Source organism: Astatotilapia calliptera, chromosome 20 (genome assembly GCF_900246225.1).
Source record: "Astatotilapia calliptera chromosome 20, fAstCal1.2, whole genome shotgun sequence".
NCBI classification, from domain to species: domain Eukaryota; kingdom Metazoa; phylum Chordata; class Actinopteri; order Cichliformes; family Cichlidae; genus Astatotilapia; species Astatotilapia calliptera.
Window position 1 is genome coordinate 13,498,288 of NC_039321.1, and position 13,670 is coordinate 13,511,957.

Below are 13,670 nucleotides of genomic sequence, written 5' to 3' on the forward strand. Positions count from 1 at the left end.
CATGCAAACTGAACAATATAAATTTGCATGCACTGAAGCCACAAAATTTAGAAATACACATAGTTGCAAAAAGTTCCTAAATGACATATACAATGCAAAAAATAAGAGTATTGTCAATAGGGACCAATTCCCAGTTTTTACATGATCAAAATTATTCACAAAAGGCTTCAATAAACAGAAAATGTGTGCCGACAAGAGAACAGTGCACAAAAATGAAAAGATATTTGAGCTCGACACTTTAATGGGTTTAAGCCATGTTTCCGAAGTAAGAGCCGACGGATGGTCTGGATATACCAAATATAACGTCTCAGAACACTCCAGCTCACATGTTAGTCTGCTCCAACCATTCCCACAAAGGTCAGAGTTTTGTAGTAGTTAATACATCATTTTTCTTAACATAATTGGTGATATAGGTTACAAGCAAGTCTGGCGCTGAACAGAAATTGTCGCGCTATGCTCCTTTATTTATTGTGCATAAATAGTGAATTGTCCTGACACAATATTGCATTTCGCTTCTGTTATTACCATGGTACATTGACAAAAACATATACTTTTATTCACAGGATAAAACAGTTGTTTTGTATCACTAATTGTCCAGTACGATTACAGCATACAATATTATTGTCACTGCTACATTTCTGTAATGCTACCAGAAATTATTTCCACTACTAATTAATTACCGTTGAGCTCAAAGGTTATATTAATAAATGGTTAATGAATGTGTATTTATGAAGAAGATTTGTGAGACTGGTAAACTTACCTTTGTTCGTACGATGGTCTTTCGTTCTACACAGTGCATTTCAAGGTCCTGTACCCATCTGTAGCTAAACTATTCCTGGGCTTGTTGCAGTGACCTGAAGTTACTAAAAACTTCATGAGTGTATGCACTCACTCCAAGAACCGTATAATTATAAATCTGAGCATGGTGAAAGTTGGGCAGCACGCTAACGTCTTTTGTCCACTCTGTGTGCTCGTAACGGTCTGACCCTTTCACTCCTTTGATTTTTTCCTCGTATCTTTTCTTTGTCTTTTCGTCAAGTCTGTACGGACCGGCATTGTTCTACTTTTGTTTTGTACATTCCTTTTTTGTGCGGCAAAGAAAAAACAAGAAGGTATTGGAACCGAGGAAAGAACGTTTTGCGGTGCTGCAAATGCTTGCATTTGATGCGGTACTTGGATTGTTTTGCCACGAGTTCCCGGCATGCAATGCACGAAAATCACGTGATTGATAAACAAGGGGGAGGGTGCATCCGGCCTCTTCGGCTGTAATTGGTCCAGCCCAGAGTCGATCATGACCAATTGGCCAATCCGACACCTTTCATTATATATACCCTTCCTAAAAAAAAAGAAAATCCATCGGCCCATAAAAACAAAAAATCGCCAGTGGCCCACCGGGCAGATGCCCGGTATGCCCGATGGCCAGTCCAGCTATGCCTCTGACTACTTCTAAGTTGCACATGTTAACGGTCTCATCATCACTCTGTGCTGCAGCGAACTGGATCTGTGGCACAGAATAGTTGATGGTCATGTTGTTCTCCTGCCTTGCAGCTTTGTTTGAGTCTGAATTGCGGCTTAAACGTGCAAAACTAAGAAAAGCAGATCAATATTTTCTTCTTGTTGTTATTTAATGGTGGTTGGCAACCAGCGAAAGGCGCATTAACCACCTCGAGCAATATTTTCTATCCCCATTGTTGTTTAGAAAGTGAATACCTGACGTGTGCGTCATACGTCACGTTGTACGTCAGGTGAAGGTGTGGTGTCGGCTATCGCACCTGTCGCATTAAAAAGCTTTAAAAACGTAACAATCGCTTTAAAAACACAACCCAACGCGCTAAACTGTGATAATGTGTTACATTATCACGTATATCCAGGACATCTCTTCTGAACCAAGACGAAGTGGTGCTACAAAGGAATTATTTCTTTAGGAGAGTGCATTTAATAGCAGTCTGGCCTGCAACAAAATGCACTGCTAAAAATACAGTTTCTGCTTGTCCCAGGATTTATTAATTTTGAGAGTGAAGTTGTAGGACTGATGCTGGTTAGTGGTGTAGGTTTCATGGATGTGACACCTTAACTTGTGTAAAATGACGACCAGAGCATATTATTAGGTTAGTTCACTGTAGTTAGGCAGAGGTGTCTTAAAAAGTACCACCTTATACAAAACAAATGAAGGTCCAGTATAAGAAAGAATAAGAAGAGAAAAAAAGGAACACCCTGCTAAATGAAGTCATTTTTAAACATTACTCTAAATGTAGCCATTAGTTTTTGTTGCTGGCCATACAAAAAATAAGTATACTTCAATTATATTTCCCAAGTATACCTTAACTAGTACGTATACTAATAATGCTTCTTGGGACTATATTGGCCCCCGTTTTAGTACATAACAGTATTCTTGAAATTAACTTTTAGATGTACTTTCTGTTCACCATAATTGTACTAGCATAATGTCATAATGTCTACAAAAGTATAATTAAAATATACTCGACTCTATCACAATACTAACCTTACAGTATTAATAATGTTTCACATTGTTTAAATAAACAAATACATTTATTAATATATGAGGTTCCATTCAGCTCAAGGAATTTAATTTTAGTGTGGCTGCAACTTACTCCTTAAGTTAAAAAATTATGCTGTATATTGTAGTTTATATGTTATACTACTTTCACAGTGAATCACATTTTATAGTAATACACTCTGAATGAGGATTTAAGTAATTACTCTTAGATCTACAGTAGAAAACAACAGAAATCCGGATGGTGTAATAGTATAAGCTCAGTAACATCACCAATTGTTACATTTGCTGTATTTTACAGCTGTTTCCATGAGTACGGTGAGTTACCATAAAAATAATGTAATCTCATGGAATTTTCCCACAATTACATGCAAATTACAGTACTAAACTGCTAACATCCTTTAGAGTTTTTTACTGTTGATTTTGCAGTACTAAGCTATGGAAATTACTGCAAAGGCTAACAGTGTGAAATTTAATTTGATTTGTTTTTTAACTGATGGGGGAGTTGGGATTTTGAAGATGCTTGGCCTAACAAAAAATATTGATTAGTAAAATGGCATAATTACCTCTGATTGCATCAGATATTTGAATGCATACTGATACTCTTGAAATGCTTTGCAAATACTTCCTGACTAAGATTCAAAGGAAGACTGTGTTAGATATGATCAACACAAGCAACACTAGCCTTAATCGCAATTGCTATATCTGCTCACAACAAACATTCAACCTGACAGTAAGTGGTGCGTTATAGTAAAGCATGAATGAGTGTACATGTAGCATAAAATAGTTTTTATTTGGCTAGAACAATTACCATGACATAAAACTGGTGTGATGTTCACAAAGTCAAATTTCTCAGTGTTCTTCAGTGGAGAAACAATATAATGAATAATCTTATTCCAATATAGTATCTGTACCGACATTTCTTTTCTTTTCTTCTTTTTTGCCTGTCCCATCTGGCAGTAGCAATCAGAATTATTGTCTAAAGCCCAATAAAAATCCCCAACAGATTTGATTTTCCCAAGTAGATCATTAAGGCTTTGCCATACTGGTCCACTTAATTGATCTTTATCATTAATTGACTGATTTATTGATTTATTTAAAAACATATTTTTTTTCAAACTTTTAAGTTATTACAATTGGAACAGACAGGACCAGGGGGTAGGCAAGAAAAAGACGTAGATGGAAGTTCAAGAAAAGGAGAGAGAAAGAAAAACAGAGGGGAAGAGAGACATAGAGAAAAGACACTAAAAATCATAATCTGCTGGAAAAAAGAAAACAAGAAAAATAAGAAAACACAGTAGGGAAACCACAGCAACAACCTATAAATAACAGTGAATAATAAATATTGAATGCTGAGAGGCACACAAGACGAACAATGCTCGATATGCTTAGAGGCAGCAGCCAAGGAAAATAGTGTGTGTCTGTGAACATCCGTGCACACGGGTGAAGCACACATGGAGGAGATCCAGAAACCAGACATCTGGAGGCACGAGAGCCCAAGGATGAAAACTGGAGGGGCAGCCGCACCACCACCCTAGAGAAGAGCTGAGGTGGGTCACCCAGCAGGTACGGTGCAGAAGCCACAGGGGGCTGCGGTGACAGACTCCACCGTGTTTCAGTGGAGCCTGAAACATGGTGGAGCCTGCAGAGCCCCCGGGGCCAGAGACCCAAGATCCGAGGGTCCCCCACCCCCAGAAGGGGCCCGACTGAGCCACGGGCACCAGGCACCGCCAAGAAGCCGCCGGGAGTGAGCCAGTACACACTCCACCACCCAGACCTGGACACCGAGAACCACTAACGCACCCGACAAGTGGGGACATCAGCCAGGTGGGGGGTGACACACCTGAGGGGGCCTGAGATGTTCCCAGAGAAGTGGAGTTTAAGACCCGACCTGACACAAAGACATAAACAGGCAAACACAGACACAAACATGCCTTCCCACGCTCATACATACATATACAAATAGTCAACAGTCAATAGTCGTCCAATATGGAGAAAAACAGAAATGAACACTGTATACACACTCACACTCCCCAAACATATTTTATACCCCCCAGGTCCAGGTGGAGACAAGCAGACTAGGGGTGGGTTTTGATTATCGATTTTCTTATTAAAAATCAATTCTAGCTTGAATAGCGTAATATTGATTCATTAAAATCCTGAATCAATTTTCAAATATAAATTTATTTTGCCCGAAACGCCAGAATCTCAGGTTAAAACTTCACAAAATTTCGACAACCACCAAACAGTTGAAACAGTAAATGAGAGCAGGTAAACAGATTCCACAAAAATATGTAAACACAAAGCACAGACCAGACGCATCAGAATCAGTGAGATGTTGGCTTTCTCACCTGATGGCACGTACATGGACATCGGGGCTGAAAGCAGACAGCTTGCAGATTCTGATGTGTCGGGTCCGTGATTTGTGTTTACATCTTTTTTTGGAATCTGTTTACCTGCTCTCATTTACTGTTTCAACTGTTTAGATTCTGATGCTGCAGGTTTCATCACTCTCCAGTCAAATTTGACCAGCACCAAAGAAGTCCAAACTACTCTTCACACTTCGCTTCACATTTCGCTTCACATAAACCTCGTCATGAATTCCCTCTTACTTTTGCTGTTTTGCTTCCACCACGATAAAAAGACACTTCATGCACAGCTCTCTCTCTCTTGCTCTCTCTCAGTGTACTTCAAGAACAGTTTCCCATCTAAAAATCTCTGTTTTCTGCATTATTCCTTGCTTATTACCCACCAGTCTACTGTTATGTACAGTGCTGTCAGCCACTGACTTCCGACAAGAAACTCTCTTTTCTACTGTTCAATACTGAAGAAATTTAAACTTTTTATAATTATGCAAAATTGCAAAACACTTAGCTGTGTCTCTAATTAAACCACTGTAACTTGGGTCTGCTTCACTTCAGCAGCATCAGGTAATGTTTATATGATGATTCACGGTTTTCTTCAGTTTTTGTTCTACTGCAGAACGTTTTTGTTCTACTGCAATATTTTTAAGGTGGTTATCTGCCATAAAAAGCTAGGCCAGGAAAATCTCCCTCATGTTTTTCTGTGTTTTATGTTCAGTTACTTTGACACAAAGGCATCTGCTGTGATGCTTACACCTTTGATAAAGTCTCACAAGTGTCAGCTTTGTTTTTATTGATATAAAAATATGGATATGTACTGAAAAATGATCAGGATTATAATATTTATGACTGTCTGGGGCAAAATTTCCCCAATTCAAATTGTATCGAATCGAATCGTGGATTGAATCGAATCGTGGATCAAATTGAATCGAATCAACTCTAGAAATCAGTGATGATACCCAGCCCTAAAGCAGACTGCCCCCGGTCGGGCAGCAGCAGGGAAGCCCAGCATTCCAGACCCCGATCAGACTGCCAACTCCTCCTCCTGGCCCCCCACCCCAGATGGCGAACAGAGAACAGGGGCCTGTTCTTCGTACGTCGCTTACTACATCCAAGATAAAATGACACATCCAAGACCAAACCATCGCGCTAACCGTGAGCTCGCTAATCCGGTTCCCCGAACACACCTGCTGTTGACGATTAGTACAGCTGGACGCAGGAATGTGACATCACTGGGTGTCGTAAAAGGGGCTACGCATCGATAGTAGAAACATTGATCGGCAACCCGCTGATTGGTCGGCGAAAATGTCGAAGGGGCGTGCTCGGTATTTTCCGGCAGCAGAGCAAGAACTCATGAGTGAGGGATTTCAGGAGTTTCAGAGTTTAATTAAAACGCAAGAGAACACTGCAAAGGCTGCAAAAGCAAGGAGAGAGGGCTGGCAGAAAGTTGCTGACAAATCAAACTCGTAGGTAATTTAATAATAATAATAATAATGGATTGGATTTATATAGCGCTTTCCAAGGCACCCAAAGCGCTTTACGATACCACTATTCATTCACTCCCACATTCACACACTGGTGGAGGCAGCTACGGTTGTAGCCAGGCTGCCATATCGCGCCATCGGCCCCTCTGGCCAACACCAGTAGGCGGTAGGGTAGATCTATCATATGACACTATATTGTCCAATATCATATGGCATTATATTATATTATAATATGTTATATTATATCCCCTTTCACATTAGAGCCACAACAGGACCCACAAGAACATGGGAACAAGTAAAAGTGGAATACAGGAGTATTCTACAGAATGGTAATATTTATCTCTTAGATTGCTTTGCGTCTCTTGGCAAGGTAATACTGGCCTGTAATACTCTGTTAGTTTGTTCATAACAGCAACCAAGAAAAGGGCAGAGGAAAAAAAGACAGGTGGTGGTCCTGCACCCCCTCGTCAACAAGTTGGTTAAGTAAATAATACCCTCACGGGAATATCGATATCTCTCTATGAGCACACTGTCGCGCTGAGCTAAAGGATCCTGTCTATCCCGCAATATACGCTGAATTCTGAGGACTCTCCTTATCAATCTTGCACCTTCCGCAATGGGTTGGTCACGTATACGGACAGGACATGGCTGCGACAGGCTTCCCAAATCCACCTTCGCTTTTATAGCCGTGGTCTCTCATCTTGATTACACGAAGTAATTTACAATTGCTACTCTGAAATATGAATTACATCGGTAATAATCACATACATGTAATAGAATGTTAATAGTTCATTTCCCTTTTTTAAGGAAATGACCTGTATGTATCTGTGTGACATCAATAAAAGGATCAAGTGCTGCATTATCTTTAGTTACATTGATAATATTTATTTATGGTGAAACAGTGGAAAAATATCGCTGTTGCTTTCGTATAAATGAAGCGGACATACCTGCGTGGCCGCGATCTAATCCTGTTTACATAAAGTAAACCTGCTCCCGAGCAGGTTTACGCTTACGGCTCTGTTGCTATGACAGCAAGTCCCGGATGAGCTTCGGGGAACCGAACGATCAAAGATCACGCGAAATCGTCAACAATCTAATCCAGCTAACTTACTTAGCGAGGTACGAAGAACAGGCCCCAGGAGTGTGAAAACCCCATATCTCACTCCGGCCGCTCGTATGTGGTGTTGCAGCTTTCTGTTCTAAAGTGCATTTAAAACATGGAAGGGGCATGATAATCTCTGCCAGAAAGCAGCTGGTATCAGCACAGCCCCTCCAGAGAACAATGTCTAAATGTATTTACTATGTATTAACTCAGGGCCTTCTTGTGGTGAGGTGACAGTGCTAACCACTGTATATCTGTGTAATCCTATTCAGATACTTTCTATCTATGCTCTGAAACATGTCTGCAACTTATGAGAAATATGGGAAGGTCAAACTGGATATGAGTGCTCCAGGGTCTTCCTCCCTGTGCAGATATTGAGAGAAACTATGATCATTTGCAAAAAGCAAAGATGTGATGCTTTTTAATATTGTTCACTACATCAGGGACAAGAATTTGCTTTTATTGTGGATGGACATCATGCTATGAAAATGGAAAAATGCCCTTGACCTTGAGGATATTTTGGATGTAGATCTATTATGTGATCATTGATTATAAGTTTAATTAAATTCTGACAAATGGTCTAAGAGGAATAGCTGTTCTTGTGAACTGTGGATGGATGAGATGAAAGAGGCCTCGCCATGGTGTGAGCTTACAGGTCCTTTGGCTGCATAAGCTAATAATAAAACCACACTGAACATGCAACTTTATAAACTGTATTTTGTGCCTTTTTCTGTGACCTGCAGAGAGAAAGAACTTTGACAAATCATGTGACAGCATATCTTGTGAGAACCAATAACCTTTTGGTGGTAACAAATTAAAGCTTAGGTATTCATCAGGATGATTGAGAATTATTCTTATGCATAAGCTAGTGGTCCTCAAGATATTTTGCTCTGTTGCCTGTGGTAAATTCTGATGCATCTTCTCTTTATTTGCAGGTTATGAGCATCCTGAGTAACTCCAGTGGTGTGTCCTCACAAACACAGCACGATTTCCCAATCTCACCTCTCCACAGCACTCTGGACTCTACTTCATCCAACAGTATTTCAGCCAGCTGCAGCCAGCGTTCAGCTGAGGCCTCCATTAAGACGGTGGACAGCCTTCCCTCTTCCCAGTCTTACTGTCCCCCCACATACAGCACCACCAGCTACAGCATGGACCCATCTGTGGCTGCTGCCGGCTATCAGTACAGTCAGTACGGCCAGAGTGAGTCCTACTACTTCAGATTAACTAACAAGAATAACTTTTAAATACTTTTCCTGGGTAGAGTTCCTTATGCTTTTCCCTTTGAGCTTAGTGGTCCTATTTTCACAAATTATGCTGGCAAACTACAATTACTAGTTGTCCTTCACTGCCATGGAAAAACAAAATAACTTTTGAGCAAACATTTAATAAACTAATTCATTCTGACATTCACTGAACAAAACCTTTACAAAGGGATCAGTATGCATGGAAAAGTTGTCATAACAGCATTAATGCAGAAAATAATAAGCAGCTCCTTTATACTTGTGTTGATAAAAGCTTACTTATTACTGAGTAATTTTCTCAGTCATATAGGTACCTGCCGATATTAATAATGCCGGAATACAGCTTGCTGGCACTTTTTAGACCCATTCTTTCTAATTTTCACACATGCTTCCTTTGTTCAAGAAAGTTCCTGTCACATACCAAGTATTTTTAATGGGTATCAATAAAACTCAATAACAGATATCTATAATAATAATAAAAACTTTCTAAAACATCGGTGCTTACAGATCTGGATTTTAAGCAAACACATCATGAATTTGAAAATGAAACAGCCTTAGCTGTTTTGTAGGCATTCTACAAGTTAAAAACTAAAAACATTTAAAATTATATATATCTTCACTTTATTCACTGTTTAAGGAATGTGTATTTATAAAATCATGATAGGGAGGTAACCAGTTAGGTATACGATTTATATCAGGATTGTTAATTCAGAGGCAGGCTGTTTTTCAGGTAAAGAAGCCACTTGATGAAAGACGAATTTATCAGTTGTTCTAACAAACAGGCCTCTAATACAGGGGATTACACAGCATCCACTCTACGTTAGGAGAGCCAAAGCTAGAATGACTCTTGTGATCAGAGGGACCAACAAAGTGTTTTGTTAGTCAGCCACTCAGACAGAAGTCTCTGTGCCAACGTTCTCTTCAGGTTCATTAGCCAATGTTTCAAATTAGAGAGTTCTTCTGTAAATAACCCATCAGCTGCAGTAACCCCTAACTTGTTAGGAATAAATATGGAACATATAAGAACACATAAGAAGTTCCATTCTATTTTGTCATGACATAGGCCTAGGTGCATGTATTTGTTGTCCCTAGAGAGAGTTTTCAGTGAAAACTGTAGAAAATTTTGTAAATCATTAATGGCTGTAATAGATGCAACTGATCCACTTATTATTTGTGTTGGTTTTCTAGAGTGGGTCCTATGAATTGAAGTAATGATATGTCCTGTGTTAAGTCCTGTTGGAATTTACCTTTTATACTCCTCAGGGACACCCCAAAGAACAACTGACATAACATTTATATATACATTAGAGCAGCGGTCCCCAACACCTAGGCTATGGACCCGGTACCATTTATTTACAAACAGCATTTGCTCCAGGGAGATACAACACAATCTGTTACATTTAGCTCTTAAGGAATAACACCAATTTTGGAGATTTCAAGGGTGGTGTAGGCCTTGTACAGTCATTTGATGGAATAAAATGATCACAAAACTCAGGAATTTTAGTCGACGTGCCAGAATTTGTATGTGTATTATCTTTGTCTTTATACCAAGCTTCTTATTAAATGCACGCACACACCGATTCCACTTTATTTTCTTTTTCCATTTTTCCCAGTGCTTCTTGCTCACTGGTAAAATACATACTCTGCAGCAACACAGTGCCATCTAGTGGCTGATGCAAACATAGGTCACATGTTACATCTCCCTTCTTTAAAAAAAAGAAGAAGAACAAAACAATAAAGCAACTCAGGCTTTTAAAATTTGTCAGGCAACTGAAATTACGGGAATAAACATCCTGAGCAACATCCATTAATAACATAGCATTCGGCTCAATACTGGCTACATCATTACCATAATAAACAGATGCATTTAGTGACATCATTGGAACAACAAACATGTGAACAGCTGTTTTTTTGTTTTTTTTTAGGGCAGCAATCTGCCTGCACCCTTTACAATATTACAGGTCCAAGACCTGTCTTGGTTTAGTAACACGCCCATATTGAGTCATGTATCCGGGTGTTGTAATGTCTTTATCAGGGGGCTCCACAGGCGGGGGCTGAGAAACCACAGCGCTGTCATTGCTGTTGACTGTCGATTGAATGAACTCCTCACCTCCTACGCTGTTTCTGCCTTCGAGGAGGTGATAAACTTGTCCTGTATCTGTGGTTATGTTGTAGCTTCTGGACGTGTCTGCACAACTCGTGACCACAGCTGGTTCCAGGAACCATCTTGTTGATGGAACCGGACCGGTGTGCCAGGATATAGTTGAGGCAGAGGTTGGGCTGCTCTGTTGAAATAAGTCTGCTGGCGCTGTTGGCAGACTTCTCTCCTCTCACGCACGGTTTGCTGGCAAACTACTTGTAGTTCCAACTGTTTTGGTGTTGCAGGGAGGATGGAGCGGAGTCTCTGGCTCATGAGTAGCCGTGCAGGCGACTTTAAGTTGTCCACGGGGGTGTTCTGGTATTCTAATAGGCTCAAGTAGGGATCCTTATGTTCAGCTTTGGCCTTGTCCAGTAGTTTTTTTGCTGTCTGGACAGTCTTTTCGGCTAGGCCGTTGCTCTGTGGGTAATGGGGGCTAGTAGTGGTGTGGGTGAAACTCCATGACTTTGCGAACTGTTGGAACTTACTTGAAGCATAGCACGGGCTGTTGTCACTAATCACTGACTTTGGAATACCATACCCTGGCCATGGCTGACTTTAGTTTGTGGATCACTGCTTCTGCAGTGCAGCTGTGCAGTCTTTCCAACTCGAAGAATCTACTATAGTAATCTACAATGATGATGTAGTCTTCCGAGTTCCAAGTAAACAGATCGGTTGCTATAACCTGCCACGGTCTTTCTGGTATTGCATGTGACAGCAGGGGTTCCTTGGGGTTAGCAGTTTGTCTCTCTGCTTTCCCATGCCTGGCCAAAACAGAAGGTCTCTAGCTCTGTTTTTACTCTTTTCTATGCCCATATGGCTGGATGAATCCGATCTATCATGTCCTTTCTGAGCCTTTTTGGGATGATCATTTTCTCTCCTTTAAACATGATCCCATCTATCAGTGAGATCTCATCCCTGTGGTTCCAAAACTCCTGGATGTCAGGCGGACATTGAGACCTTTTATCCGGCCATCCACTCAATGTGGTCCTTCTCAGAGTGTTGAGCTGAGGGTCCTGGCCTGTTTCGTTTCTTATCTCTGAGAGTCTCTGATCACTGACAGGCATGTTGCTGTGGACTGTGTAGCTCTGCTCATCCATTCCGTCACATAGTGATTTATCGTGGAACTATGGATTTCTGGGAGAGCGTGTCGGCTACCGGGATCTTTCCCTGGCTTGTGGATGATGCTGATGTTGTACTTTTGCAGCTGTAGTATCATCCTCTGTAGCCATGGTGGTGTTGATGCTAGTGTTTTTTTTGAGTATGGACTCTAGTGGCTTGTGGTCCGATTCAATGGACACATGTCGACTGTACATGTACTCGTGGAACCGCTTGCGGCCAAAGAGAACAGCATACAGCTCCTTTTCTATTTGGGCATTGTGAAATACACTATACACAGGTACACACACACACAGGTCTTTATCACCAGGTTCCACATTTATTTACAATTTTCCCAGGTTATGACTGAACACAGTCTGACAGCTGTCGGTCCCAGCTGAGTTCCCTTTGTCTCCGCTCCTCTCCGTCTCACTATAAAAAGGGAAGGAAACCATTATCAGTCCAAATCGCCATCAGCTGTTCTCACCGGCATCTCCAGCACCACCCCGTTGAGCCCACTGCACCACTCCTCCCCTGCAGCCGCACCCGGGACCACACCTCCGCCACAGGCATAGTTCTGCTCGGTGCTGTTAAGAGACTTGGATGCGTAGGCGACTGGCTTGCCGTCCTACAAGCATCACAGCACCGAGGATGCGTCGACCTGGAGTCATAGCGCTTTCTTGGGGTTGAAGAAGGAGAGAACTCTCTAGTGATCAGCTCCTTCATTTGTTGAAAGGATCTGTCATGGTTCTTGTCCCATACAAACTCACTGTCCTGCTTTAACAGCTGGCGGAGCGGTGCGTTTAACTCTGACAGGTGTGGGGCAAATCTTGCTAAATAATTAACCATCTCCAGCACTGTTTCCAGTTATGCCCTGTTCTGTGGGGGCGCCATGTCTTGGTCTGCTTTTACGTTTTTTTAGATCTGGTTATAGTCCTTCATGTGGCAATGGGTGACCGAAATAACTGACCTCTTTGACGCAGATGATGCACTTGTCCGTGTTTCAGTTTTACACCACTCTCTCTCACGCGCTGCAGCATGGCCCTCAGGTTGTCGTCATGCTCCTGTTTGGTTCCTCCAAAGACCAACACGTTGTCCACTATGGCTGCCACGCCCCTCAGGCCCTGGTAGGTCTCATCCACGCATTGCTGGAACTCATCCTGGGCTGAGATTATGCCGAATGGCAGCCTGAGGAAGCGGTACCTGCCAAACACAGTATTAAATGTGGTTAACTGAGATGATTTGTGGCTTAGCTTAATGGCCCAGTAGCCTGATCTGGCGTCCAAAACACTAAAATACTTGGCCCCAGCAAGTTTTGTGGTGACATATTCCAAGGTGGGTAGAGGGTAATGGGGTCTTTGTATAGCCTTGTTGAGGGGTCTGGGGTCCAGACATACTCTGAGTCTGCCTGTCTTGGGTTTTTCCACGACAACAAGTGCATTCACCCAGTCCGTAGGACCTGTGACCTTGCATATTATTTGATTCATTTCCATGCTGTTGAGCTTGTCTTTGAGTCGGGCTCGCAGAGCGATGGGAATCCAACGAGGTGGGTTGACTGTGGGTGCGACGTCTGGGTTTACATGGAAACTGCATTCACCAGGAAATTCTCCTATCCCTTTAAATATGTCAGCATACTTGTCTAGTATTGCCTGCGAACTGTTAGCTGTCTTGTCTCTTTCCTCCGTCACTGCCATCACGATCCTGACCAGGTTTAGGTCACGGCAAGC

The 13,670-nt window shown here is 41.7% G+C and overlaps 1 protein-coding gene across 2 annotated transcripts in view; it reads left to right on the forward strand.

Moving 5' to 3' along the window:
• The window catches only part of LOC113012972 (paired box protein Pax-7-like), a 74,191-nt gene extending 65,068 nt beyond the window's left edge, over positions 1-9,123 (forward strand). For both annotated transcript variants that reach the window (XM_026153450.1, XM_026153451.1), the window contains exon 8: positions 8,400-9,123. In XM_026153450.1, the coding sequence (XP_026009235.1) occupies positions 8,400-8,711 (312 nt within the window). In that variant the 3' untranslated portion in view covers positions 8,712-9,123. The remainder of the gene's footprint in view (positions 1-8,399) is intronic.
• Positions 9,124-13,670: the final 4,547 nt, after the last annotated feature.